Source organism: Gymnogyps californianus, chromosome 13 (genome assembly GCF_018139145.2).
Source record: "Gymnogyps californianus isolate 813 chromosome 13, ASM1813914v2, whole genome shotgun sequence".
NCBI lineage: Eukaryota > Metazoa > Chordata > Aves > Accipitriformes > Cathartidae > Gymnogyps > Gymnogyps californianus.
In genome coordinates this window covers 20,104,941-20,132,928 of record NC_059483.1, presented here as the reverse complement: position 1 = coordinate 20,132,928, position 27,988 = coordinate 20,104,941, and the positions used below count along the sequence as shown (strand labels likewise).

General features: G+C 66.3%; 6 protein-coding genes across 9 annotated transcripts in view; 2 read left to right on the top strand and 4 right to left on the bottom strand.

Moving 5' to 3' along the window:
- The window catches only part of IP6K1 (inositol hexakisphosphate kinase 1), a 39,339-nt gene extending 34,243 nt beyond the window's left edge, over positions 1–5,096 (bottom strand). For all 4 annotated transcript variants that reach the window (XR_007767232.1, XM_050904676.1, XM_050904675.1 and 1 more), the window contains exons 1-2: positions 5,035–5,096; positions 4,386–4,441 (exon numbers count right to left, since the gene is read on the bottom strand). The gene's annotated coding sequence lies outside the window, so the exon portion shown is untranslated. The remainder of the gene's footprint in view (positions 1–4,385; positions 4,442–5,034) is intronic.
- A 1,697-nt stretch (positions 5,097–6,793) lies between these two features.
- On the bottom strand, positions 6,794–15,001 carry CDHR4 (cadherin related family member 4). The gene is made up of 20 exons (XM_050904898.1): positions 14,995–15,001; positions 12,427–12,447; positions 12,081–12,277; positions 11,847–12,009; positions 11,681–11,766; positions 11,468–11,563; positions 10,881–10,984; positions 10,672–10,808; positions 10,426–10,591; positions 10,181–10,331; positions 9,803–9,905; positions 9,326–9,541; positions 9,106–9,245; positions 8,880–9,024; positions 8,603–8,805; positions 8,375–8,514; positions 8,260–8,295; positions 7,125–7,191; positions 6,995–7,025; positions 6,794–6,849 (listed from the first exon to the last, which is right to left on the bottom strand). Exons 1-20 carry the CDS (start codon positions 14,999–15,001, stop codon positions 6,794–6,796), a joined length of 2,265 nt encoding a protein of 754 aa, XP_050760855.1.
- Positions 15,002–15,281: 280 nt separating this feature from the next.
- INKA1 (inka box actin regulator 1) lies at positions 15,282–16,174 on the top strand. Its single transcript, XM_050904897.1, is given in 2 exon segments — positions 15,282–15,926; positions 15,929–16,174. Coding segments are annotated over 2 exon segments (837 nt in total). The 3' UTR covers positions 16,121–16,174.
- Positions 16,175–16,241: 67 nt separating this feature from the next.
- UBA7 (ubiquitin like modifier activating enzyme 7) lies at positions 16,242–24,660 on the bottom strand. The gene is made up of 24 exons (XM_050904737.1): positions 24,620–24,660; positions 24,361–24,526; positions 23,506–23,640; positions 23,332–23,438; positions 23,053–23,143; positions 22,799–22,940; positions 22,602–22,699; positions 22,337–22,483; positions 22,096–22,254; positions 21,799–21,906; positions 21,637–21,717; positions 21,393–21,548; positions 21,111–21,276; positions 20,837–21,033; positions 20,512–20,576; positions 20,164–20,347; positions 19,974–20,048; positions 19,469–19,655; positions 19,168–19,295; positions 18,968–19,054; positions 18,701–18,892; positions 16,910–17,011; positions 16,731–16,831; positions 16,242–16,442 (listed from the first exon to the last, which is right to left on the bottom strand). Exons 1-24 carry the CDS (start codon positions 24,658–24,660, stop codon positions 16,316–16,318), a joined length of 3,042 nt encoding a protein of 1,013 aa, XP_050760694.1. The 3' UTR covers positions 16,242–16,315.
- Positions 24,661–24,844: 184 nt separating this feature from the next.
- Positions 24,845–25,818, top strand: TCTA (T cell leukemia translocation altered). The gene is made up of 2 exons (XM_050904792.1): positions 24,845–25,212; positions 25,724–25,818. The coding sequence occupies exons 1-2, from the start codon at positions 24,845–24,847 to the stop codon at positions 25,764–25,766; spliced, it is 411 nt and encodes a 136-aa protein (XP_050760749.1). The 3' UTR covers positions 25,767–25,818.
- Positions 25,819–25,892: 74 nt separating this feature from the next.
- On the bottom strand, positions 25,893–27,982 carry AMT (aminomethyltransferase). Its single transcript, XM_050904763.1, has 8 exons — positions 27,725–27,982; positions 27,567–27,647; positions 27,297–27,428; positions 27,053–27,131; positions 26,784–26,929; positions 26,512–26,692; positions 26,225–26,380; positions 25,893–26,111 (listed from the first exon to the last, which is right to left on the bottom strand). Exons 1-8 carry the CDS (start codon positions 27,980–27,982, stop codon positions 25,933–25,935), a joined length of 1,212 nt encoding a protein of 403 aa, XP_050760720.1. The 3' UTR covers positions 25,893–25,932.
- Positions 27,983–27,988: the final 6 nt, after the last annotated feature.

Sequence of the window (27,988 nt, the reverse complement as noted above, 5' to 3'; positions counted from 1 at the left end):
GAATTCACAGCGAGCTCCTTTCAGGATGCAAATGCTCTCACTCATTCCTCTGGGCACTGACAGATGCTCTTTACCAAACATACCACTGGGGCTGAGGGGACCACTGCCCCCAACTGCCTCCCCCATCCCTCAGCTGAAGATTACCAACTAGCGGGTGGAGCAAAACAGGATGCATGCCTGCTCTTCATCTGGCCTGGTTCACAAGACACTGATGGGTATTAATAAAGAAAGGTTGAAGCGTAGCATATTAAACTGTGGCAGCTGAACAGGCACTGCTGTAGGCCCTAACACAAGGGAGGTAGCATTTGGCAAAGAAGTAGGACAGCTGGTGGAGGAGATAACCTTTCTAACTACAAAAGCTAAATCAGAGACAGCTTATCTATCGGAGCTCTCAACCACGTGTAATAACATCCTACCAGGATAGGCACATTACATCTCATAACCTTTTTTACTGCTTTTATCAGATTTGGTTGACACAGATCTACTAATATAATTATGGCAGCTACGCCCATGTTATTTTTGAACAGAAACAACTGCATCAATGTTAACTACCGTGGATAGCATTATACAGATAGAGAGGCACCCTATAATAGCAAAGCTTATTCCTTTACTCCCAGAGAAGGGGATAAAATTATTTGTTGTGAATGAAACTGACCACATACTGACAGGGGTTATGCAAAATAAAAGAAAGCTTAAAGAAGCTTGTCTTTTATACACAGTTAATGCCACTCAAAATGCATATAGACAAGCCTACAAAAATATATGAAGGCAAATGACTTGCACCTTAGTACTATCTGCAGAGTAGTTCGCACCGATGGGCACTATACAGTAAGCACAGGCACCCCAACATGCCAATTAAGAAAACTGCATCTATTAGAAAGTACATCTACCCGAACAGCACACTGGGAAAGCCAAAAATAACAGCTGCTGCCACATCAGAACAGCACAGGCACTGCATACAGGCGATGCCTGCAAAACAGAAACTAAGCAGCCATGCACAAACACTTCCTTTTCCTCCCCCACCACCCCTACGACAGCAACAAACCTGAGATTAAACACTCACCAGCATCCTGCTCTGCATTCCTGTCACATCAGGAATATAAAAGAGGGAGACTGCTAGCTGCTCCTCCATATATCTGAAAGGGTTCCTTCAGTTTACAGCAAGTAATACAAATACTTGACGGGATTCTTGCAGAGGTTTCTGTCGCATTTTCTTCTTTTCTTTCACTCCTTTTTTTCCTAGCTCACCCATTTCAGAGCTTACTAGGGACCCCCTGTATTTACTAGGCTTGTTTTTGATACATTCCTTCTCAAAGACTGAGAAGTCAGAAATAAAAGCAGTTGTTCCTAGGCAAGTCACACTATATAAACAAGCAAGCGCAGAGCCACGGCTCTCCTGAGCTGCCACACGCAAACTCTGCAAGTCAAGTTCAAATCTAAACTCTGCTCAGCACCAAGACTGACGGTGTGACACTGTCAAATGCAAGAGTAAACAAATCAGGCTGCAGTTTGCTGTCAATACCAACTTCAGAGACTATAAATCCCAGCATCAACACTCAACTGTGATGTACATGTCTCAAACACGTTACAAGCTAATTCCTGATGGGCAGATTAGCGGAATCAGCAAGTGAAGTGCCTGGGTTACAAAGCAATGCCCAAGTAATGGCCCAAACAAGGCCTCTGTCAGATTTTCTATGGCTTCAATATCTGCATTTCAACCATAGATGGAAGAAACATACCTCCTCTACAGCACAGGCTGTGGATATTCAACTTCAGACTTGCCACCTACATTTCTTATTCCAACGGAACACAAGACGGTGCCACCCCATGCCCCAGTGTGCCAGAAAGAACTCACCAGATCCACGACAACCTTTAGGCACAGAGAAATCAATAAAAACTGAAATCTGAAGAGACAACTGATCAAACCTTTTTACAAACATTTGGTGATCCATTGAACCAAAGAGACTGTGTCCTGTAAGCAGATGGTTAACAAACAGCTCCAAGCTTGTACAGGGCTCGTCATCTCGCACTAGTCAAGCTCAACAAGGTCACATTTTCAGAGTTTGATAATTTTACCCGAAATGAATAAGCTCTATACATGGGGGAGGGAAGAAGAAACAAACCAGGCAGCTCAGATGGGATGAGAATAGCATGCAACTGCATGATTAAGAAGAAATCATAATGCTTGTTCAGAAGGCTAATTAGCTGATTAAGGCTGCAGGTACTACTTCAGCCTGGGCATTTTTTGACCTGAGTGCTTGCTATTCTAACCTTGACTTCTCACTAGGTGCAATGCAATACAGAACAACTTGCAAGTCAGTTGACTTACATGGTCTGCCATGAGAAGGGATCCCAAAGCACATCTCATTTTGCTTTCTAGAATGTTTTTATAAGGACATGCCCAGTACTGTCATCCTGATGATGAAGCACACAACGATACTACTCACAAAAGCAGTAGGAAAGAAGCATGGACACTACTGTTCCATTTAATTTTTAAATATATGTAAATATGTATTTAAAAATTCTGTTTTTATGTAACTAAATATATAAAGACACGTTGTTGCACTGTTTCACAGTCACAGTGCAGGTTACCCTGAATAAGACTCCATTCCACCACCAGCCTCATGTTCCCACCATTGCCCTTGCACCAGTAAAATCATTTAAGCACCCACAAAGCTGGGGAATAAAAAAAAGTCACTTTGTCTTCAGTTTGATCAGTTCATAAGTCAGGGAACTCTGATGCCCACCTGCACAAACACCCCAGCTGGCACCAGTGACAGGGCAAGAACCTCCTGTTGGTTGCAGTCTATACTTACATGAGCTTGAAGTGACTGTGAAGTTACACATGGAAGGTGGGACAACCAAAACTCCTGGGGACTGGAAGCGGATGCTAGAAACTGTTCCCTTTCTCATCTCAACAGTGAATCATGCTCACTTGCTCTTTTTCTATGTAAGAAACATGCAAAACTGCCAGAAGGTGCCTACTGGATAACCAGAGTAGAAACTAACCTAGGAAAGACACATGCACTTTTCAGAAGAGGGCCCTACCAGCATACCCTACTCTTTCTACTCCTGTTGTCATCAGAGATTCCTATGGTAATGACCTCGTATACATCAACTTCCCCCTCAAGGAGCCAAGGATCACTTTCCCTGCTCTCCCAAAAGTCCTTATTAGACAGGAAACAAAGGCAATGCCATGAAAAGGACACGAGATCCGCCTAATTGGCTCTAACCAGGATGGCATAGGCTGTTCATCCATGTACCTGGAAATGGTTGTGCTGAAAAAGCTGGGGAGGGTATGAAACACTCTCTAATGCCATCGGAAGAAAAATTAGCATTAGGACAGTTCAAAACATTGACAAAACAAGAGTTTTATGCAGTTGAAACCACAACCCAATGTTATCTTGCTATATACAGAGTTCACACTTAATCTTTTCACAATGTACCACTTTCCTTCCAGCTCCAAAACAAAGCACTTACCTTAGGTCAGTGCTAAACTAACCCAGCCACAGAAAAATATTTCTCAATCTCAATAACAACGAACTGTTACACAGGATTAGGATGTCCCTAATAAACCTATTTCGGGTTACAGTGACAACATCTAATAACCGATATATCTAATTCTAAAACACTTCCAAGCTCCTGACAGAATTTCTGTAAAAAGGAAATCAAAGTCTTAGTTCAGTGATATATAACAATACAATATTTTTCTCCATCAAAAATCTGACCATATGCACTTATGTCAGTATACCAGCTGCACATGACAGTTCAATACAAAGAGACTTGCACAAGACATTATCACGTATTATTTTGTGAGACAAGCTACCAACTAAGTTTACACAAATAGGCCTACTGACTATGGAAATATTACATTAAGAATGAACAGAGACTCAAGCCCACACCGTTCTGGCACCATTCAGTGTTTCATTAGCAAAGGCCAATCTTGGAATTCAGCTTTGGAAGCTCTGAATACCAAGTTAAGCCAGGTGAACCTGAAGGGAGGAAAAGCAGAAACACAGCAAGAAAGGCTGAAATGAGAAAGGCAGCACATATTGCTGGAAAGAAAAATGGGGGCCTTGCTGACTGAGAGATTAAGATGGAGGGACATGTAGCCTGGCAGCAGTTTAAATTCAGAGTAGCTGAAAACTGAACAGGAGTCAGTACCACCTCTCCTAATCCAAGTCCTACTTGGAAACCCCAGGGAAGGTTGGTTATGGTCCAGGTCTGCAGACCCATGAGCACATCTGTCTTCGGGGACTGCCAGGCACCTTCCGGTAACCCTTGGGGCAGCCAGCATTACCAGAGCCTGCTCACACCCCCTCCTCTGCAGGGGTGGCGGTACGTTGGGACGCAGGAAGGGCCCCCAACCCCACCAGCTTCCTCACCATGTTGGTTTCATGTTACCACCGTGGTTTGCCGAGTTCCTTCCTGCGCGCAGCTTCTGTAGAAGGGAAGGGCACAAAGGGAAAGGACGCTAGATCTGCTTGCCGGGCAGGGCCCCGGGCAGGGGCAGCACGGCCCTGCCCAGGCACTGTGCTGTCCACGGGGCTGCCCTTGCTGAGCCCAGCTCCCAGAGCTCTCCCCACGCTGGGGAACGACCCTCCCGCCCCAGCCGTGCCCCATACGGGCCTCGTATGGGGAAGCACCTGGGTCTCACCCCCCACCACAGACCCCGCAAAAACGAGGACGGGCCGGGCTCGCCCCTTCCCCTCCTCACGGGACCGCGCCTGGATTCCCCCCCCCCACGGGTCCATCCCTGGCTCCCCCCCCTCCCGGCACGCCGGTCGGTCCCCCACCTCACCCCCACTCTTCACGGGGCCGCACCGGGCTCTCCCCCCGCCTCAATCGGACCGCACCGGGCTCTCCCCTCTCCCATCCCCCCTCATGGGGCCGCGCCCGGTTCTCCCCTCCCTCCTGCCCCTCACGGCAGCGCGCCCGGTTCTCGCTCCCTCCCCTCACAGCAGCGTGCCTAGCTCAGCCCTCCCCCCCTCCCGCCCCTCAGCCTGCCCCGGGCCCTCGCCCGCTGTGGCTCACCGGAGCCGGCCCTGCGTGCCCAGCCGGGGGCTGGCGACACCGAGCCCCCAGCGCCGCCGCTCCCCGCCGCCCGCTCCCTGCCGTTCGAATCAACAACAAGATGGCGGCTGCCGAGAGGGCGGAGTCCCGATGCTGGCCGTCATAGCAACCGCGCCGTCCAAAACCCGCCCCGCCGCCTCTTGTGGCAATCCAAAGCCGAGCCCCGCCCGCCTGAAACGCTCATAGGTGAAAGCAGCCGTCACTCAAGCGCAGAGCCGCCCCGCCCCTTTCCGTGCGCGGACGGCCTCCGGATGGCCGCGCACGTTAGGCACACGTGACGCCCTCCAGTACCCCGCCTCCCCGCGGGCCGCGCCGCCTCATTGGCTACCCGCGGGGGGGGCGCTCGGCCAATGGGCACGGGCCGCGGGCCCTGCCCGGCCGGGGCGGTGTGCGGCGGGAGCGCGCGGGCGGCCGTGTGAGGCGCGGCCCGCCGGGGAGGTGGCTCTGCTGTCCCCAGGCCGGAGGCCGGGCTCGGAGACGGCTCTCACGCCTCGGCCCGGCGTGTCCGCCTTCCCCCGGGGCATTGGGCGAGTGTGGCGGCCCCGGCGGGGCGGCACGGCCCGCTTGGTGCGGTGCGTCCTGCGGGGTCAGCCGGGCTAAACCTAGCTTCCCCCGCTGCGGCCTGGCCTCGACCAGCTCCTCACGCTGGGCTGGCTGCTCGGGGCAGCGGGTGGGACGTGTTCACACATCGATCCGCTACAATAAAAGGTTTGATTCCCGAACGGTCGCAGTTCCCGTGGGCTCAGGGCAAGGGGACTGACCCCCAGGCAGAGTCACACAGGTGACCCCTCTTCCCTGTGAAATTTCACGGCTGGCTCCTGCCATCCTCTTCCTCCCTTTTAGCCACCTACTCCCCAAATTAGTCTCTTTCCTCTTATCCTGCCAGCGCTTCGTTTCCCTGGGAGCTGCCGGGGACATGTCCCCTGGCGCGCTCCTTTGAAATTCAAATAACCGGTTTCCCACCTCGCTGGGCTGACTGACTGACTGACTCCTTCAAAGCGCTCCCGCCCGTTCGCCAGGCCCTGCTAACTCTCCTGCAGCATGTCACGCTTACCTGCGTGCGTGCTAATTCACTTTTCCTCCCAATTAAGAAACCTGGCCCCTCTGCCGACCAGCTGCTCGTCCCACCCGCTTGTGCCTGGGAGTGCTCCAGCAAGGGAGAGCTTGAGGGGGACGTGGGACACGGGACAAAAGTTTCTCAGAATCACCCACGATCAAGTTTTCTTGCCCTAGATCACATCTCTGCGGAGGACTGCTCCAGCTGGGTCACATCCAGAGGCTATGGAGACGCTGCCGTGACCGGAGCAGGCCCTGCCAAAGCCCTCGGCACATTTTTCGCAGTGCCAACCCCAGCCTGGGGCTGGTGCTGCTGTAACTGCCATCCTGGTCCCGGGTCATGCTGCCCACATCCCTGGCTGGAGACAGCGCTAATGACCGCCACAGCAGGACAGCCACCGGCGGGACTGCTGGCCACGGCACTCCCTAGGGCAATCACGGCAGCGGGTGCAATCTCTGCCACCATTTATTGGGTCTGCGCTGGCTGGGGCGGCTCAGGGGCTGGCTGCACCCCGTGGGTGGCGGGTTTGGCCACGGAAGAGGGATTCCCTCCTCCTCCTGGGCACGAGGGCCACATGGGGTGTCTGCCAGCACCCGGTGCTCTGCCCGGCGCGGCCCGCAGGGAGCTGTGGGTCGCAGGGAGCCCCTCACCGAGTCAAGCCGCTCAGATCCAGCGCCGTGCCCCGGTCACACTGTTGAAGAGATAGTCCCTGCCGGTGCCTGAGATGGGAGGCAGCACTCAGCCATTGCCCCACGGGCGCTGCTCAGGCATCTCTGCCCAGTGCCCGTCTCTCCCGTCCCCCAGACCCCTCTGCCCCGAGGGACACAGCCCGAGGCTGCCGGGGCTGTGGGACAGGGCACTCACGCGGGTCCCGGGCACGGCCATCGAACTGCCCCTGTGTGGAGGAGAGACAGGAGAGGGTGCCGAGGGCCGCAGGGCTCCCTCCCATGCCCCCGGCAGGGCACCCACCCTCGCCGCCATGGTACACACTTACCGGGCTGCCGGCATGGGGGCGGCCCCGCTCCTCCTCACCCTCGCTCTGTTCCACCACGTCCCAGGAGCTGCAGAGGGAAGAGGGGGCAAGGGGAGGGCACGCTGTCGGTGATGGGCCCCCAGCCTCGACCCTGAGGGATGCTGCCAGGAGCGGGTTGCCAGCCAGGCTTTGCACTGCCAGCTGCGCCCCATTGAGCCTGTGATCCACCTACCTGACCGTCCCCCTTACCCAGCCCATGTGTCCCCTGGGCACTGAAGGGGATTGCGGCAGGGGCCATGCTCCCCCAAGCACCTCAACCTTTCAGCGATGCCCGAAAGCGGCAAGCTGGTCTGCCACCACATCCGCTTGCTTCCCCACGTGCCGGTGCGCACCGTTCTTGTGCTCGGAGGATGCTGTGCTGGGGGAGCTGCAGCCCCGGAGCCCCCCCTGCTGCCAGGGCCACCCGCAGGGGCTGAGCCTGAGTCTTCTCCTTTGCATGGTCACTACAGCCCCAGTGCCACCAAGCACTGTGTCCCCAACCTCACCAATGAACGTGGATCCAGCCGTGCATCACGCCAGGGCGGTCACCCCACTGGAGGTGGCTGTTATCCTGCCCACGGGCTTGCCCGCCTCCTCCTCGCTGTGCAGATGCCCGGCGCAGGCTGGGCTCCGGTGCCTCCTCGGGCTCTCCCCATCACCGCCTGTCACCCCTCACTCATCCTCCCGGGGGGTGTGCAGCCTGCTCACCTCCTCCCAGGGGGATTTCCCTGTCAAATCAGGGCTCCCCCCGTGAGCCGCAGCGGCCCCAGCCCTGGTGCTGGAACCCAGCCCTGCGGCGGGCAGCGGCACCACCGCTGTGCCATCCCACCCTGCCCACTGCGGAGTTTGTGCCCCAGCCCGGCCACCGACATGGCTGTCCCCCGGCCAAATCGCCGTCTCTGCACCCATGGCTCCTGTCAGTGCTGCAGCCTCACCTGGGGCAGAGACGGCTCGCCGGCACAGCAACCTACGGACCACAGCCTAACGTGGGGTACATTAAACACCCGCCATGTGCTGTGTCTCCCCGGCTGCCTGCAAGGACACTACAGGAGCCTGTGTCAACATGCATGGCTGCCCCTCGCTGCTGATACGACCGCCCTGGCCTTGCAGCACCCACCTCTTGCCCAGGAGCAGCTTGCCAGGGTCTCGGTTGCTGCAGGAGGAGCAGAAGGCAGCCGTGAGCCCCTGGTCTTGCTCACCGTGCCGTGCCATCCTGCAGGGCCGGGGCTCACCTGCACAGCAGGCTCTGGGCCACACAGCCCAGGGCGGCCAGCAGCAGGGCACCGGAGACAGTCAGCACGGCCACAAACCAGGCCGGCGGGTGCCACACCGCCTCCGTCTGCGTGATGACCAGCGGCTCCTTTCGCAGCGTCTGCAGAGACGGTGGAGTGAGCGGGCATGTGAGGGCTGGGGGGCCTGATGGACCCGGGACTACTGCCTGGCCAGCGGGCTCTGCTCACCGTGCGCCGGGTGGTGGTGCTGGGTGGCACTGGGGTGCTCCGGGGGGTGACATGCACCACCAGTGCCACCACGGTGCTGCGGCGGGGGGCACTGGTGCCACCCCACACCTCCACCAGCAGCACAAATGTGCGGGGCTCAGCTAGGTCATCAGGGAGGTAGAAGAGGGTGTTCCCCTCCAGCTGAAAGCGCCCATCCTCGTTGCCTGGACGAGAGGGACTGCTCAGTGCCACATCACGGTGAGGGGCTGGGTTCTGCTGTGGCTTGGCCACTCCTCACCTCCAGCAATGGTGTATGCCAGCGCAGCACCGTCAGAGCTGCTCTGGCACGCCAGGTGGGTGACAGGCTGACGGCTGCCCAACCGAGCCGTGATCTGCAGCTCCTGCACCTCAGGGGTGCACACCGGCGCCTGGTCTGGCACGGCCTGCCGGGAGCAGGGGGAGGTGGTATGGCACCCACGGTGCTTGCACCCACCATGGTTCACCTGATGGGCTTGCACTTGCACCTGCAGGCGCACGGCCACGTCGCACAGGCGGCTCCGCCGCTTTGCTGGGTCCAGGTCGTTGCGGGTGTCCGTCAGCCGCACCGTCAGCCTGTAGCTCTTGTGCCGCTGCGAGTTGAGGGGTCCCACCACCCGGATCTCGCCTGTGGGGCAACGTGAGCTGCTGGGCACCCGCAGGTACCATGGGGTGCGGCAGGGGCTGGGGAAGGGGCCAGGCGCTCACCGGTGCGCATGTCGATGGAGAAGGGCTGCGTGGGGCTGGGGCCCCCCTCCAGGCTGTACTCGAGGCTGTCCGGTGGGTAGTCGCGGTCGGTGCCGGCCACGCGCCCCACGGCGCTGCCGAAAGCCGCTGTCTCCAGCACGGTGAAGGTGGCACCATTGGGGCACGCCGGTGTGAATTCGTTGACGGGCGTCACCGTCACGAGCACGGGCACGCGGGCTGTGCGGCACACGGTGGCTCAGCCACGCTGGCACCACCCTGCAGCCTGCACCAGGCTGGGTGTGCTCTCCCCTGGACAGGCTGGGGGGCACGGGGGCGGTGGCAACACCCCTGGGGTCGGTGTCTCTGGGGCAGCAGGGGAGGAACGTTTCCTCTGTGATCTGCTGGTTTTGGGGTCGGGAAGGGGCTTTTCCCACCTCCCCCATGATCTCCCCCATTGCACACCCCCCCCAGGCACCCCCTGGGGACACGGGCACTCACTGCTTTGTGGGGGCTGTCCTCCCGCTGTCACCACGATGGTGGCCGTGAACTGGAAGCCCACAGCGGCCACAGCCTCCGAGTCATAGTCCAGGGTGGTGTTGACCTGCCAAGCCAGGGCGGGGGGGTCAGGCAGAGCCAAGGTGCCCTGCAAAGCCAAGGTGCCCTGCAAAGCTGGGGTGTCCCACAAAGCTGCAATGCCAGGGGAGCAGGAGGGAGCAAGCGGGGGGAACGGGCAGGTCTTGGGGAGCAAAGAGGCCCAGGGAGCCCTGGCCCAGGACCCGGCGTGACGGCACATGTCAGAGGGTCCCCGCTGTCCCGCTGGGCTCCCTGGGGTCCGGGCTTGCCAGCCACCTGGGCGCTGCCTGCAGCCCCGCTCACCTGCAGCTGCGGCCCCTCCATGCGGAAGCGGGAGAGGGAGGCGGAGGGCCCCTCCAGGGCATAGTGCAGAGAGTCCTCCGTGCCGGCGGAGTCAGTGCACCTCAGTGTCACCAGGGTGCTGCCAGGGGACACTGTCTCGGGCACCTGGGACCTGCGGCGGGGCAGCCAGCGGCTCAGCTCCTGTCCCTCGTGTCCTGGGCATGGCAGAGCATCCCCTGCACCCCACTCCCCCCCCCGAACCATACACGGAGATGGCTGGGACGCAGCTAGGTGCCCACCGGTCCGTCCCCTGCACGGTGACGTTGAGCGTGGTGGTGGCGTGGTCAGTGGGGTACAGTGCATTGTAAGCCCGGACGAGGAGGCATGCATGGGCCACCTCCAGCCGGCGAGTGTTGCGGATCTCACCCGTCACTGCAGGAGAATGCACAGCCTTGCGCCAGGCACGGGGACAGGGACAGGGTGGCCCTGGGGACCCCTGCTGCCCTGCTTACCCTCATTGATGGTGAAGAGCCTGGGCGCCATGGGAGCAAGGATGGCGTAGCGGACGTTGTCGCCACTGGCATGGACTTGCGTGACCACCTCCAAGGGGCCGGTGGCCTCTGGCACCGTTATGGCCCGCTGCGGCTCGCTGCAGGCAAGGTGGGCAGCATGGCACGGCCTGGTGCCACCAGCACCCCCCGCCCGGCCCAGCCCCACTCACAGGAAGGTGACACGGGGACGGCGCGATGGCAGCACCTCCACCCTCACGGCCCCACTGCAGTTGTGCCCATGACGGTCCATCACCTCGATCTCCAGCCTGAATGTCTGCGGGGCAGCACCGGGGTGGCTGTGGGACAGCCCAGAGTGGCACCAGGGATGGGGATGGGGACAGGGATGGGGACAGAGACAGGGATAGGGATGAGGATGAGGACAGTAATAGGGACAGGGACAGAATACGGACGGGATGGGAACAGGGACAGAGACAGGAAAGGGGAGGGGGACAGTGACAAGAATGGGGCTTGGAGCAGGAACAGGGGTGGGAAGAGGGGGAGATGTGGAGATGAGGACAAACTGGAGACTGGAATGGGGACGGGAATAGGGACAGGGATGAGGATTGGGACAGGACTTGAGATGCAGAAGGGGATAGAGCCAGGGATAGGGACAGGGCTGGAGCACTGCCAGGGCCAGGGGGAGATGGGAGCCTGACGGGAGCAGCAGGACGCAGAGAGCTGTGGGCAGTGCCAGCGAGGGGCTAAGCCCAGGCGGGCTGAGAGGTGGCTGTGACAGCCTGGGGACGCTGGTGCCCACCTGGGTGTCATTGCTGGGATTGAAGCCACCAGCAGGCGCCAGCACCAGGCCCCGGCGGGTGAGCGTGAGAGGTGTGTCGTGGTTTCGGAGCCTGAACTGCAGAGAGAGGGGTGGTGGGAACCCCTGTCCCCCCCTCCACGCCCAGGGTTCCGCCATGCCCAAGGCTGCTCCTGCTGGCAGGGGCTGCGGGCCCCCAGGGCAGCCGACACTCACCGTCAGTCCACCGAGCGGCTGCGGCAGCACCGCGTACAAGGGCGTCCGGGGTGCCACGTCCGCCAGCACCTGCACCACATCTCCCCCTGCAGCACAGCACACCCATGGGAGCCCAGTGCCAGCTGGCACCCGCGGCCCCCGCTGCCCCGTGCCCCCTGGCTCCTACCTGCGCTGGCGAAGGGGGTGTCACAGTGCAGCCCCTGCCCTGCTGTCACCTGAACAAAGAGCCACTCTTCCACCTCATCCTCGCCGGGACAAGCAGCCCACAGGGTCAGGGTGTACTGGTTCATCTGGCGGGCATTGAGCTCTGCACCGGCACGCAGCGTCACCTGCCGTGGGGACACGGCGCTCAGCAGTGTGCCCGTGGGCTCCTGCCCCACTCCCCGTCCCCCAGCCGCACCTCTGCCCGAAACGTGGCGGCGGCTGCAGGGTCAGCGCTGATGGCGATGGGGTTGAAGGGGTGTCTGGGCTCAATGCTGTGCAGGGTGACGTTGGGGCTGCCACTCGCGTTGCTGCAGGACACGGTCACCTCGGCCACGCGGGTGCCTGGCACCGCGTCCTCGCTCAGGGCCACGATGCGCGGCAGGTCAGGCAGGGCTGGTGGGAGACCCCGGGGACTAGCCTCGCACCCAGCCAGTGCCACCGACGGCTCACCCAGCCGTGCTTAGGCAGCTCTGCTCCTGCACCCAGGCACCCACGTGGGCACAGGTCTCCCTGCCAGGTGCAGTGGGGCACCCCACTCTTACCTGTTGCTCTGACGAAAGTCCCTGCAAAGAGGAGAGTGTCACCCCAGCCTGCCGGGTGTGTCCCAGCAATGCCCTGGGGAGGCCCCAGAGATGCCCCAGTGGTGCCTGGATATGCCCCAGCGATGCCCTGAGGACACCCTGACAATGCCCTGAGGATGGCCCAGCGACGCCCTCTCCCTGCCTGAACCCGGCCAGGCAGCTGCCCACCCCTCTGCCCATCCTGGGGTCAGCCCCAGGCACATGGGGGCAACCGAGGGGAGCCTGTCCCCTGTCCCTCTCCTCCTGGTCCCCCACCCAGGGTCTGGCAAAGGGTGCCCCGGACGCTGTGAGCCTGAAATGCCTACCTGGGGCATGGAGGCTGAGAAGGAGGAGGAGGAGGAGGAGGAGGAGGAAGGTGAGGCGTCTGTGCATGCCCATGGCTCGCTGGCTGTTTGGGACAAGCTGGAGCCCGTTGCCAGGGGTGCTGGGCACCACCCCGGCCCAGCGTCACGCCGGCCATTCGTGGCAGCCAGCCCGGCCACAGGGCAGGGACAGGGCACAGCCCCAGTGCCCCCAGCTCCCGCACGCCTCTGCTGCTGGCCTCTCGCCATCCCCCGGCCGGCACAGGGCAGGTGGGCAGCGATGCTCCGTGGGGCTTCGCTGCCGCACCACGCTGCCGCACCACGCTGCCTCGCCACGCTGCCTCGCCACGCAGCACGCTCGGGAACTGTGAAAATTAGCTGGGAGGTAATTTTTGGCCGTGTTCTCCCTCATTTGCAAGCCAGAGCCGCTTCTCCCGGAATTCCTATTAGGCGCTATTAGTTCCCAATTAATAGGCGCTGGCAGAGCGCGGCCCCTGTGGCCGGGGTCACCTTTCCCTCCTCCAATACTCAAACCTATTTTGGCAGCCCGGTGGCCGCGGGTGCCTCCGCCGGGGCCCTGTAACGGGGCTGCCCTCCTCCCCGCCAAGGCTTCCCGGCCCCGGGACCCCCGGTGCCCGCGGGGCTGAGGTGCTGCCGACCGGGGCACTGGCTCCCGCCCTCCCCGGCCGGTGCCCCGGCTCCCGCCTCGCCCGGCGGTGCCCGATCCCGCAGTGCCCGGCGGTGCCCGGGTGGTGCCCGACGCGGGGCCCCGGGGCGGCGGGGCGGGGCGGGGCGGGGCCCCGGGGCGGCGGTGCCGGTGCCGGTGCGGGCCGGGCTCACGTTACGGCGGCCCCATTGGCTGCGGCGGGGCGGGGCGGTGCCGCCCAGGCAGCGCCGGGAGGCGGCGGGCACGGCCGGGCGCTGCGCCGCGCTCCGCTCCGCTGCTGCTCCGCCACCGCCGCCGCCGCCGGCACCGGCACCGGCACCGGCGGGACCGGGAGCGGGGCCGGGAGCGGGGCCGGGAGCGGGGCCGGGCCGGGCATGCACAGCGCCCGACCGGACGCCTGCCCGGGCCAGCTCGGCGCCGACCGGGTGAGTGCCGCCACGGGCACACGGGCACCGGGAGGGGATGAGGCCACCCTGCCTGCGCCCCGCCGCGCCACCCGGGCATTGCCGTGATGTCAGGGCGCTGCCAGTGACATCAGCGCCGTGACATCATGCGCAAGGCCAAGGCGGCGCGAGGGACGTGGGCGTCCGGTGGGACGTGGGCGACTGGTGGGACGTGGGTGATCGTGGGGGCACGGGTGGCTGTGGGACGCGGGTGGCCAGGGGCCACAGTGTCAAGCTGTCAGGGTGCCAGCAGCACCACCACCCTGGAGCTGCCACCCTGCCGCCCACCTGGGCTGCCCCGAGGGGACTGGCGGTGACAGGGTGGCCCAGCCGGCTCCCCTGGGCCTGCCGCACGCCTACCCAGCTCGCCATGGCCGGGTGCGCCAGCGTCCCCGGCCAGCGCCGGGACAGGGCAGCTCGGAGCGGTGGCACATTGCCAGCAGGGCTGGCTGAGAGGGTCCCAGCCAGCGCGGAGGGGGACGGGGACCGGGACGGGGACCGGGACAGGGAGCGGGACGGGGACAGCCTGGCCAGCGGCTCCGTCGGGGCCAGCCGGAGGGGGCTGGTTTACCAGGACGGGGGAGCGATCGCTCCTGCTTGCTCGGCTTCCCGCGGCTCCAGCGCGGAAAGGAAAGCGGACGTAACACCCTGCTTTTGGGTTCAGACAATAGGAATTCAAGAGCAAGGAGCGGCCCAGCTGCGGGAGCCAGCCGCCCCTTCCAGCGCCCGCCCAGCCACGCTCCGTTCAGCCCCAGCTGCCCCGGCCCCCCGCGCTCCCCGGCGCTTTGGGGGGGCCCTGGCCCTGGGCGCAGGCCTGGCTGCACCCTGACGTCAGCCGGGGTGTCCCCGGCTGGAGGGCACAGGGTGGGTGGGTGGGGTGGCCCTGCCAACGCATGGGGGGAGTGCCCCACCCCAGCACCCGTGGGTGCCCTGGGGCTGCAGCTGGCCCTGCGCCACCGAGCAGGGTCCTGCTGGTGGGGTGTCCTAGCTGCCGCCCCACCAGGGCAGGGGGAATTGAGGGACCAGCGGGGGGGCAGCGGGGCGCCCGGCTCCTACGTGCCGTGGCCCTGTGTCATTTCCCGCAGGCACGGCCGGGGCTGGGTGCCTGCTTGCTCACCCGACATGCCGCTGCACGCCAGCCGGCTCCGCGCAGGAGCCGCAGGAAAGTGGGGCCCGGGGCTGCAGGCAAGCCGGGACCTGCGCCCCGCTCCCCACACCCGGCTGCACGCCTGGCTCCGCGAGCGAAGCACCCCCCCCCGAGCCGAGGCTGGGGGGCACGGGGGTGCCAGGCAGGTGGGATGGGGGTTCGCGGTGCTGGCCGGGGGAAGCGGGGACGACCGCGCTGACCTGCCCCTTTCCCCCTAGCAGTGCCGGCGGGAGGCGGGGGCAGCGCCGTGGGCACACATGCACGGCACGCGGCAGGCGCCGCACCACGCCGGAGGGGCGCCGGGGCCGGCCCCCCGCCCCCCGTGCCCCCCGCGCCCCGGCTCGGCGGCGGACTCGGCCTGCAGCCTGGAGCCGGGGGGCGAGGAAGAGGAGGGAGGGGGCCCAACTGCCCGCTCCCCCCCGGCCAGCGAGCGCAGCCTGGAGTTCGACTCGGGGTACTCGGAGGTGTCGGGGGGCACGTGGCGGGAGGAAGAGGCGCCTGTGCGGCGCCGGCACCCGCCGCCCTGCCAGCGGGCACACCGGCTCTCTGCCGGCCCCGCCGCCCCGCCGCCCGCCCCCGCCCGCCGCGCCCGCCCCAAATCCACCTCGGACGCCTGCCTGGAGCAGTGGCGGGCACTGGAGCCAGCTGACACGCGGGACTGGACCGTGGCACTGCTGTCGCAGAGCCGGAACCGGCAGCCCCTGGTGCTGGGCGACAACTGCTTCGCTGACCTGGTGGAGAACTGGATGGACCTGCCCGAGGTGGGCGCCGAACCCCGGCACCGAACCCCTGCCGAGCCCTCCCGCCGGCTGGCCAAGCCCCCCGCCTTCCTCCTCAGCCTCTCGGGCAACGTACGCCGTAAGCTGGCCAATATGGCCCGGCCCCGGGGGGCCGAGGGTGCCCGGCCGGGGGCCGCGAAGCCACCAAGCGTTTCTCCTGCCCGCTGGGGCTGGGGGGGCAGCCCAAGGGTGCCTGCTTCCACCAGTCCCACAGCAACATCGCCCAGCTGGCCACGGACTTCCACCGCTTCACCGCCCTCATGAACAGCCGCAGCCGCCAGCCCATCATCTGCAACGATGTTATCGGCTACATTTAGCCCTGCCCGCCGCTGCCTGCACCCTCCTCCGCTGTAAATAAACCCCGGTTTTGTACGGTACGGGCGCAGCAACATTTATCGAGGCGGGCTGCCTGCACTGCAGCTCCGGGCAGGGGCAGGCAGGGGGTTTTTGCGACGAGGGCTAATGCATCCTGCAGCTTTTATTGCATGGGGCAGGGGGTGCCGACCCCTCACTCAGGGTAGGGAGCAGAGGAGAGGGGGACGGGTATCTTCGGCCTCAGCATCCTCTCCCTCACACACATACAGCAGCTCCAGCTCCCGCCGCCGCAGCTCCCCGGCATCCTCCAGGTTCTCCGATAACCTGTAGCAGGGAAAGGGGGTTTTGGGGACACTGGCTTGTCCCCCGAGGCTGGCCGGGCACCCCGGGGGGGAGACTTCGGCCCCTCTGGGGCGCCTGGCCAGGCTGGAGGGATGCAGGGGCCGGCAGCAAGGGGCCGGGCAGGGGTCCTGCCACGGGAAGTGCTGCCGGCAGGATGTTTATCCAGCAGCTGGCTGGGAGCTGCGCTGCAGCTGGAGCAGCTCAGGATGGAGGGAGAGGGGTCTGGCAGCCCCCCCGGGGCAGGATTGGGCCCTGGAGCCGGGGACCTACCTCTGCGCCCGCTGCCGGGCCTGTGTCTCTTCATCCTCCTCCCTGTCATAGAGCACAGTGTGGCCGCGCAGGAGCATGGTCACGGTCCAGCCGTGTGTCCTCTGCAAGAGGTGGGTGTCAGGATCCAGCCCTCCACCCCCCAGGGTGACCCAGCTGGGTGCTGCCCGCGCCGGGCTCACCTGCAGCCAGTCCAGCACCTCCTGCACCGTCATCTCCTGCCCGTCTGCGCCGACTGCCCGCATCTCCAGCCGGTCCCAGCAGCTCCACTCCCGGCCGCCGTACTGCAAGGGGGAGCGCAGGGTAGCAGCCAGCACTGACACCCCACGTCCCAGCTGCCCAGCCCCATGGGGCAGGGACTGGCAGGGCACAAAGGCTGGGGTACAGCAGGGCTGGAAAAGGGACCAGTCTGGGGGCAGGGGGATGGGGGCACCACAGGGGTCCAGGGGCACTAAGGAGCACAGCCATCCCCCCCAGCACTGCAGGGGCCTGGGTTGGTGTGGGGCCGGCGCTGCCCCCAGCCCCGGGCGAGGAAGGGCACACAAAAGGCCATTGAAGCGCTGTCCAGCCCTGCACAATCGCCTCTTCTCACGCCTGTGGCCCCCCGACCCTGGCTCCGACCCGAGGGGGCCAGTGAGGCGCCAACCTCAGGGCCGAGTGCCGGATGCGGCCCCGCGCCGTCTGGCACAGCCGCCCTGCCATCTGCCCTCGCTGCAGGCAGCGCCAGCTCCTGCCTGGTGCTGGCCCCAGCCCCGCTCAGGAAGGGGCGTTCGCACCTGGCCGCTCTCCCCTCCTGCCTTCTGCTGCCTTCTCCCCTCCTGCCTTCTGCTGCCTGCACTTATCCCACCGGGGTGGAAAGGGCTTAACCCCATCCTCACCGGGGTGGTGACTGCCCAGCGCAGAGAGAACACCACTGCCCGTCCCAGCGCCCCAGAAAGCACATCCCTCTGGCCGAGGCTGCCCCCCACTGTGGGCTCCCCAGGCCCCCGTGGGACCGCAGGTCACGCCAAGCGGGCCTGGGGGACATGTGCTCCCACGGCGGCCAAGCAGCCGGGTGTGAAACATCATGCCAGGCATCCTCACCGTGGGACACAGAGGTGCCGGGCGCTGCTGCGGGGACCCGAGGGCACGGCCAGCCCGAGCAGCGTCCTCCACCCAGGGATGGTGCCAACCCGGGGGCACCGTGGCTGGGGACGCCATAGGGCTGGGCAGCCCATGGGGTGCGGGGTGTGAGGGGGCCATGGGGCAGCCGGGCAGCCCGAAGCAGTGCTGGAGCTGGCGCGAGGCGGTGGAGGCGCCTCCCTCCCCCTCTTCCTGCCCCCGGCCCTGGGCCCCCCGGGCCAATCTGGTTCCAATCGGCGCTTCCTGCCGCACCGGAAGGGCTGCCTCGCACGCCATAAACCCCCAGACAAAGGGGCCTCTATCGCCCAGACGGTCCCAATCTGGGCCTGCCCCCGCCCCCGCTCTCCCTCCCCGGCAGAGCGGCTGCGGCCCGGCCCCCGCCGCCGGGACCCCCGGCCCCGCTCCCCCCGGGCGGCCCTTCCCGGCCCAGTGCCAGCTGCTCTCCAGCTGCTGCAGCTGGTTTCCATAAGCCAGATGTGAGCGGTTGCCGCGGCCCCTTGCCCCCTGGCCGCGGGGCTCGCCGTGGGGCCCGCTGTGGGGCGGCGGGGCTGCCTCAGAGCATCCCGGTTGGGCCCGAAGCCGGGGTGAGCAGGACAGCAACAGTGGCTCGGTGCCAGGGGGGTGGCCACAGAAAGGAGCGGGTTCCTTGCTGCCTGGCGGCACGCCTGGCCCAGCACGGCACCCGGCCTCATTTCCGGAGCCCCATGGCCAGGGCTGCCCCTCCTGCACGGCCACCTCCTGGCTCCTGGCTCCCCCTGGCATCGCCCCACAGTGGCTGCCACCGGCAGCTGGGGCACCCCAAGACCCCTGGGTGTCCCCTGTCTGCCCTGCCCTGGGGGAGAGAGTCCTACCCGGTAGGTGGGGGGCGGCAGGGGCTGGACGCGGAGCAGCAGGCAGTCGGACAGGCAGAGGTTGCTGTTGCGGTAGCAGCTGAGGTCCCGGCACCCCCATACCAGCTTGTAAACCTCCAGGCACGCCAGTCCAGCCACAGCCGCTGTGGTGGTGATGATGGCAGGCACGATCCGCCCGGCAATCCGCTTGCTCTGAGGACAGGAGGGGTGTCACCGGCTGCCCCGCATGGGACAGGGACCCCTGACCCTGCGGGCTGCCCCCCTCACCGTCAGCCAGTCGGCAGGGGGGATGCTGTAGTTCTCCGCGCGCAGATTGGACGCCGCCGTGATGAAGTCCACGTGGATGTTGTTGTCCTGCAGGGAAGAGTGTGAGGACATCAGCCTCCTGTGTGGACATCGGCGTCCTGTGGGGACTAGCAGCCACCAACCCCCAAGCTGAGCAGGGCCGCCTGCCCAGCCCCGGGTACCTTCTCGAAGTGGATGGGCTCCATCAGGGGCACTTGCGCCTCCTCACCCCCTACCAGCTCCTGTCTCCACTGCACCAGGTCCTGGGTGAGCTCCGCCAGCCGCCTGCGGTCTGGGGGCACAGGGACCCCTGGGGTGGTACCCTTGCACCATGGCACTGTGGGGGGCACGGCATGGTGCCCCCCCTCTTGGTCTGGGTCCTCCTGGGTGCTGGGGCAGGGACGAGCAGCATCGCAGCCCCACCGCCACCAGGCTGGACCCGGGGACATGCCCTGGGGGACCCAGGGGCATGGGGAGCCTCACCCGCAGGTGCCTGCGCCTCTTCCTTCTCCTCCGCAAGGGGGATCTGGAGCCCCTCCTGGGGCGTGAAGGGCGGCAGGACCATGCTGCGGAGGATGGTCTGGGTGGCCGCTCGGTCGCTGCATAGTGGCACCTTGTGTGCTTGGGCAAAGAGGTGGGCAGCAGCCAGGATGTACTCCAGGTGGGTGTCCTGCGAGGGAAAACCCCCCGGGCAGCCGGGGTGGTCCGCGAGCCGATGTGGCCAAAGGCTGCCCGCTTTGCCCCGAGGTGGAGATGGAGGTGCCTCTCCTCCTCCTGCAGCAGAACACGCGTGGGCTGTCCCCAGCAGTGCCCTGGCCAACTGGGGGACAGGGACAGACCCAGCCCAGGACCTGGCAGCCCCAGACAGGCTGTGGCAGATGGAGCACAACTATGGTCCGGCATCCACCGTACCCCTGGCACAAGCTCGGTTTTTCCTCCGCCCGCACTGTCCCCGGCGGGGGGCCCCACGGCTCTCCCCTGTACTCACGTTGTCGGGGTCGAACGTCAGTGGATGGGGACAACTCCTGTCCCCTGCCCAGAAGGGGACACCGGGGCTGGTTTCCTGGCACAGGGAGAGCAGAGTGAGGCCTGGGGACACCGTCGCCCCGGCTGCAGCAGGGTGGCTGGCAGAGGGGAGAGGGTGTGGGGGGTGCCAGCCCCATGGGTGCTGGGCTCACGTGCTCTGGGGGGAAGGTGTGCAGCAGCTGGGCGATGGCATCGTGGTAGCGGCTCTGCCAGTGCCGGCGGGCCCAGTGCACACAGTCACGCCAGTCCTGCGGCTGCTCCCACAGGCTGCCCCGCACTTGCTCCAGGACCTCCAGGGCCTTCCCCGCCGGCAGCTGCTCTGGGAAAGCCGGGTCTCTGCAAAACCAGGCGCTGCTGCTGCTGGCCCACGAGCAATCCCATGGGACACCCCGGGTGGGATGGGCAGTCTGTCCCCCTCTCCCCAACCCTGGCAGCGGCGGGTAGCGCCCCGGCAGGGCTGGCAGCCCCTCTCCCGGCACCGCTCCCCCAAGCTCACTCACTCCATGAACCGGTTGACGTGCTCCGCGGGCAGCTGGAAGAGCCCCTCAAACTCATCGCGGGCCCACTGTGGAGGGGGAGCAGGGGTTGAGCACGGGGACCCCCTCCTCATGCGCTCCGGGACCCCCAGCCCAAGCCCAGGGGGAGGGAGAGGCCGTGCCGGGGCCAGGGCTGGTGGCAGAGCTTGGGCTGCCAGCAGGAAGCAGCTGGGGCCATATCCTGCCTGCGGCCCACTGCCGGGCCATGGCCGGAGGGGGAAATGGGAAAGGAAGACAAAGGTCCCGGTGTGTCCTCGCTGGGTGCTGGGGCCGGCGCAGCACAGCCTACCTGCAGCGTGTGCTGGATGGTGCGGGGGAAGTACCGCAGGGTGCATAGGGGGAAGGTGCCATCCCTGGGGGGGCTGGCCGGCTCCAGCGGCTTGGTCAGGGGGGGCACCATGGCCAGCACGTTCCCCCGCGGCCCCTCCGTGCCCGAGTCCAGCAGCGGCGTGAGGCAGCGGAGGCAGCGGCTCTCCAAGTAGGCGCCTGCGGGGAGCCAGGGGTGCTGAGGAGCCAGGGGGCACGGCCAAGGGCTCGGCCCCTTTCCCCTCCCCAGCACTCACGGGCCTCCAGCGTGTCCAGGGCGCTGGCGACGCCATCCAGGCGCCGGAAGAAGTCGTCCCCGTAGAGCAGCTCAGTGGCAGGTCCCACCTGGTTCTGGTGAGCCGTCACCCTGACATCGGGGTTCATGCGCTGCACGGCCGCCGCGGCCACCGCCGACTTTGGCTTCTGCCAGGGCAGAGAGAAGGTGGGCAGCTCTCCCCCACCCCACAGCCCCACGGAGCCCCCAGGACAGCCAAGGTGCCCTTCAGAGGGAGCTCGGCCCCCACCTCATGGCGCCTCACCGATATATCCGCCGAGTGGTAGAGGAGCTGCCGATGGAGGTTGGAGAGGGCGACGGTGTCCATGTCGGTGATGGTGAGGTCCCCGCCCGGCCCTGCCGCCAGCCCCATCATGGCAAAATTCTTCAGCAGCTCGCAGCCGATGGCGCCAGCTCCCACCTGCCGGGGCAGAGCCACTGCAGCTCCCCATGCGCCGGCTGGCCGCTCCGCAGCCTCTCCCGGCCCCACGGCACTCGCCCCAGCTCACCACCAAGTACTTCTGGCGGCCCAGCTGCTCCTGGAAGGTGGCCCCGAAGACGGCGATCTGGCCATCGTAGCGAGAGCCCCTCTGCCGGGACGGAGGAGCTGCGTGAGCGTGAGCGGCCGGGGCACCCCCGGCGCCCGGGAGAGGCTCGGCACACGCTCTCACCGGCTCGCAGTCCTCCTCTGTCAGCCGTGCGGCCCCCTCCAGCGCCAAGCACTCCAGGGCGTCGAAGTAGAACCACTGGTCCAGGGGCAGGAACTTCCCGGTGATGGCCTGGGGCGAATGGGGCCCGTCGGCTCCGTGGCCAGCGGGTTCCCCCTGTACCCCACCCCAGCCCTGCTGCCCAGCCCAGTGTCCCCAGGCAGGCAGCAAGTGCCCCCTCGTGGTCACCAAACGCCACCGGACAGCAGTGTGGAGCATGACCAGTGGGACCCCAGGGACCGGGACCCCTGCCCCGTTCACCTTCAGCGCCTCCTGGGCTGCCAGGGCCCCGACGACGGCGGCCATGGGGCACAGGTCCCCCGCGCTCACGGTGGCGAAGGCTCGCACGACTTCCTCGTCCAGGGGACCCTGCTGTGCCCCCAGGCTCCGCGCCAGCTCCAGCACCCGCTCGGCATCCACCTGCAGGCAGAGGGGCGAAGGCAGCTCTGGGGAGGGTGGGGGGGGGCTAGTGGGGTCGGGCAGGGGCAGGACAGGGACTCACCAGGGCCCTGGGCCGGGGCAGGCGGCCCTGCTCGCCATGGAAAGCGTGCAGGGCCTGGAAGGCAGCGTGCAGGCTGCGGCTGCGTGGCAACTCCTCGGGACTCGCCACCCGGATCTTGGGCTCTGCCAGCGCCCGGCGCAGGGGCTCCTGCCGGCACAGCACCAGGGCTTGGGTGAGCGCTTCCCCGGGGCCAGGGCACAGCACGGCATGGCACGGCGGTGCCCCAGCTCGGGCGGCAGCACCGCGGGGCCAAGGGGGGACTTACGTAGGAGTGCACCTGGGGCAGCTGCACCTGCGAAACCAGGCCCCCACGGCGGTAGGGCGAGAAGGAGCTAGTGTCGCCGATCTCCAGCCTGAAGGCATCTGGGGACGAGAGGGGGACGGACATCACAGTCACCGCCAAGGACCTGGCAAGTTCCCCAACCCTGGGCCAGGGCAGCCAGGACCCCCTGGGCAGCTCACCCAGCACGCGCACAGGGATGGGCTCCCGGCCGTTCAGCTCCGTCATTCCCTCCACTCCAGAAAACGTCACCAGATCACCATCGCAGAAGAGGTGGCCACGGCTGTCCTCTGCCCCCACGCACGTCACCACGCCTGGGTTGCCCTGAGAAAGGGAAGGGACAGGATGTGAGGGCGGGGGACCAGACCCGGGTGGCATAAAGCCACCGGAGGAGGCAGCGGCGTTTCGGGGGAGCCTGCTGAGGCTGGCCTCCTACCTGGGAGACGTGCTGCACGGCAGCACACACCGGGTCCCCTTCTGCCGGGTCGTCAACGATGAAGCGCTCCCCGAAGTCGCAGAACAGCTGCCTGGAGAGGACCGATGGGGTTTTGCTGGAGGAGCCGCCTTGCCAAGCTGCCCGAGCACTGCCAGGTCCTGCCTGGGCTGAGCAGCCCCGCCAGTGGGATGGGGACACAGGCTGCAGAGCAGGGCTGGGGGTTCTGGGGACAAGGTGACCCAGAGCCAGTGGCAGGACCCTGCGGCAGAGACCACTTACCCCGCCAGCCCCTTGGTGTCGGCCACGATGAAGCAGATGCCCCGGGCATGGCAGAAGTCCCCGATGCGGAGCTGCTCCTCCAGTGGAGACTCGGTCAGCACCACCACCTGTATCGGGGCCGTCAGTGGGTGCCGCTGTCCCAGGGGACCCTGGGGCATGGGGACGCGGGCTCACCTGGAAGGAGGCGAGGAAGGCCTCCGACAGCTCCCCGGTGTGAGCCGCCACTGCCACGCGGGGGTTCAGCTCGGCCAGGGCCCGCTGGGACGCCTCGGCACGGTTCTGGCCTACATCGCTCTCCCCCAGGAGGAACTGCGGGGTGGACACACGGCGGGGCACCCCGTGGGTTTGGGGTGCTGCTCGCCACAGTGGGGTGCTCCACAGAGCCCTGTTGGCACTAGTGGGGGGCCCTCTGCTGAGGACCATACCCGTGACACGGCCCTACCTGTGACGATGAGGGGCACCCTGGGCCATACCCATGACAGGGACCTCCCATTCCACACTCCTTACCAGGACCCCCAACCTGTACCTGTTACTGGGGGCCCCCCACCCCATACCCATACCTGCAACAGGGATCCCCCAGCTGCACCCACACGCATTACCGTGACCTCCACCCACACCCGTACCCAGTACTGGGGCCCCCACCTGTACCTGTACCCATTACCAGGACCCCTGTCTGTACCCATACCCATTACGGGAACCCCCACCCATACCTGCACCCATTACTGGGAACCCCGTCTGTACCTGTACCCATTACCAGGACCTCTGCCCACACCCATACCCATTACCAGGACCCCTGCCCATACCTGTACCCATTACCAGGACCCCCACCCATATCTGTACTCATTACTGGGACCCCTGTCCGTATCTATTACCAGGATCCCCACCCATATCTGCACCCACTACCGGCATCCCCACTCGTACCCACTACCGAGACCCTCACCCGTACCTGTACCCGTTACGGGGACCCCCGCCCGTACCCGTGCCCGTAGGAGGGCACCCCCGCCCAGCCCCGCCCGGCCCCTCCGGTACCTGGTGGGCGCGGTCGGCGGTGCAGGCGGCGCCGCGGTCGTGCAGGACGACGCGCCCGGTCCCCGCCAGCACCAGCGCCGCCGCCACCTGCGCTCCCGTCCCGCGCAGCCCCGACACCAGCACCGCCGCCCCGGCCAGCCGCCGCGCGCCGCCGCCCAGCACGTACCTGCGGGGCAGGGGCCGTGTCAGCGGGGCCCGGGGGCCCCCCCAGCCCCGTCCCCGTCCCGGTCCCGGTCCCGGTCCCGGTCCCCGCACGCACAGCTGCCGGGAGTACACCGCCTCCTCGCTGCTGCCCGCCATGGCGGCCCCGCCCACCGCTCAGACCCCGCCCCCAGCCCCGCCCCCAGGAAGCGCTCGTCCCAGAAGGCTCCGCCCGCCAGGAAGGCCCCGCCCCCAGCCCCACCCCCGCGGGGGGCCCGTCCCGAAGGCCCCGCCCCCGTGGAGCCCCGTCCAGGCGGAAGGCCCCGCCCCGGCCGGCGCAGCCATGGCGGCGGCGGCGGCGGGCTGGCAGGCGCCGTGGCGGGCGCTGGGCGCGCTGGGCCGGGAGCTGGCGGCCGAGTGGGCGGCTCAGGACGTGCGGGCCGCGCTGTGCCAGCTGCTGCTGCTCTGGCTGGGCCTCAGCCTGCTGGGCGTCCGCCTGGCCTGGCGCGCCTACGGCGGGGCGGTGGCCGCGCTCTGCTACCGGACGGGGCCCGCCGCCCGCCGGTCCCCCGGCACCGGCACCGGCCTGGGCCCCGGCACCGCCTCCGGCCTCGGGCCCGGCCCCGCGCCCGCCCGGCCCCGCGCACACTCCCTCTCCCCCGCCGGCCCGGCCGGACGCAACGGCGCCGCCGAGCGGCACTGCCCGCCCCGGTGAGTCCCGACCGCTGCCGGGCCCGCTACCGCTACCGCTACTGCTACCGCTCCGCCCGCCGCGGCCTCCCCGCGGCCCTGCCCGGCCCCGGCCTGCCCCGCCGCGGCCCCTGCCGCGGCCCGGCCAGCGCCCTCCCGGCTGCACCCCCGGCCCAGTGCACCCCAGTGAGCGCTGCCCCCCAGCCCAGTACGTCCCAGCAAGCACCCTCCTGGCTGCACCCCTGGACCAGTGCACCCCAGTGAGTGCCCCGCTGGCCACACCCCCGGACCAGCGCACCCCAGCAAGCGCCCCCCTGGCTGCACTCCTGGACCAGTACACCCCAGTGAACACCATCCCATCCATGACCCCAGACCAGTGCACCCCATTGAGCACCCTCCCAGCTGTGCCCTCAGACCAGTACGCCCCAGTAAGTGCAGCCCTAGCCCTGCCCACCCCGCACAGGCAGGCAGGTGCCCTCCCCTCGTGCCGGGGTGCCACCCCAGCCCCATTCACGCTGCCCCTCTCTTGCAGGGAAGGCCCGGCAGCGGAGCCAGCGAAGACACACCGGGAGTGAGGAGCGCCGGGACCGCTGGGCACTGCCCGCACCATTAAAGCCCTGTGCCCCACCCACTGCCCCTTGCTTTGGCACCCACCACCGCCGCCACCAGAGAGGAGGCCAGGGGAGCGGGGCAGGGGCGTTTATTGGGGCCGGGGCGCCGTGCCTGCGGTGGGCGCTGGCCTCACTTGGCCATGTAGTACTGGGTGGGCACAAAGGGCATCTTGGTGATGAGGGCCGGGTGCTGCTTCTTCCGCACCTCGACGGTGAGCGCGGTGCCGGCCCGGCTGTGCGCCGCCTCCACATAGCCCATGGCGATGTTCTTGCCCAGGGAGGGCGAGGGGCAGCCGCTGGTCACCGTGCCTGGGGATGTGAGGACACGGGGAGGTGAGCGGGGGCCGGCAGCCCCAACGCCCTCCCCTGCCATGGGCGCAGCTCGGGGCCGTGCCCGCACCAGCCCTGCTGCCCCCACTTACCCACAGGCGTGCCCTCGGGGCCCAGGATGGCCGTGTGGGGACGGATGGGGGGTCCCACCGACGTCAGCCCCACGCGCTTGCGCTTCGGCTTCTCTTTCACTTGCGCCATGATGATAGCCGCACCAGGGAAGTCCATGGCCGCGCGCCGGCGCTTCCCTGCAGGGCAGAGATGAGTGAGGGTCGGCGATGCCCACCTGGTGCCCTTATGCCCTGTTGGGGACGTGGGGCTGCCTTGCCCCTCTGCCTGCCCCAACAAGGAGGTGGGGGCGGATGTGGCCCCGACCTACCCAAGGTCCACAGCAGCCCGGCCTCGGCAGGCGTGGTGGTCTCGTCGATGTCGTTGCCGTAGAGGCAGAGCCCGGCCTCCAGGCGCAGGCTGTCCCTGGCCGCCAGCCCCGCCGGCCACACCTCGGGGACACCCAGCAGCCGCTCAGCCAGCTCCACCGCCCGCCCCGCGGGCACCGAGATCTGCGGGGGGACACAGGCAGGGTCAGCGGGGCACGGCCTTCCCCTCCCTCGGTACCACGGTGGGGGAGTGCTGGCGCAGCTCCCAGGGTACCTCTACGCCATCCTCGCCGGTGTAGCCACAACGCGTGACCCGGCAGCCTGGCACGCCGAAGACCATCGTGGTGATGCTGTTCATGAAGGAGAGCTTGGCCAGGTCATCCGGCAGCCCCGCCTGCAGCACCCGTGCCATGGAGGGACCTGGGGAGGCAGGTGGCTCTGGGAGACGGCAGTGTCCAGGGAAGGGGGGGGACATGGGGAGGGCACTGACATCCATCGGGCAAGGACCCGGAGGAGGGCAAGCCCACGTGGGGCCCCCGCTACCTTGCAGAGCCAGCAGCGCGTTGTCAGACACTTCCAGGTGGACGTCACTGCCGGTGGCCTGTAGCTCCGCCGCTCTGCCCTGCCAGGGTGACAGCGGGCTGCTAGCACGGGGGTTGGGCTGGTGCCAGCCCCGCATGTGGCCGCGGCCACCTTGCCCCGCGCAGCCACAGACGTCACCAAAAGGCGGGAGGACTCACTCCCACCGCGCGTCCCCACCTCCCGCGGGGCTCGGGCAGCCCCGTACCCTCATGATGGCCAAGTCCTTGTCGGCGCAGCCGGCGTTGGACACCACGTAGAGGTGATCTTCCGCTGTGTTGGTGACGATGAGGTCGTCCACGATGCCGCCCCTCTCGTTGGTGAGCAGTGTCAGGGTGCCCTGTGGGACGCAGCCCTCGGGAGTGCGGGCAGGCTGCCCGGTCCCCCCCGCCCCTCCTGCCCACCCGGGGCGTCCCCGGGGACCTCTGACCCCGCCGGACGCCTGGTGCCCCCCCTGCGTCCCCCCGGTGCCCCGTACCTGTCCCGGCTTCAGCTCGGCGATGTCCCCCACCACTAGGCTCTCCATGAACCTGACGCGGTCCCGGCCGTACACCCGGGTCTGGAAGGGGCCGGGGAGGAGGGTGTGAGGCGGTGTGGGTGCCCCCGGCCCCGGCCCCCCCATCCCGCCCCGGCTACCTGCGGCATGTGGGAGACGTCGAAGAGGGAGCAGCGGCGGCGGGTGTGCAGGTGGGACTGGAGGTGGCCCTGCTCGTAGTGCAGCGGCAGGCTCCAGCCGGCGAACGGCACCATCCGCCCGCCGCGGGATCGGTGCAGGGCGTCCAGCGGCGTCCGCTTCAGCCCCCCCTCCCCGGCCTCGGCCCCCCCGGCCCCGCTCAGCGGCGCGGAGCCCGGGGGGCGGCGGGGCAGCGCGACGCGGCAACCCGCCCGCAGCATCCTCCC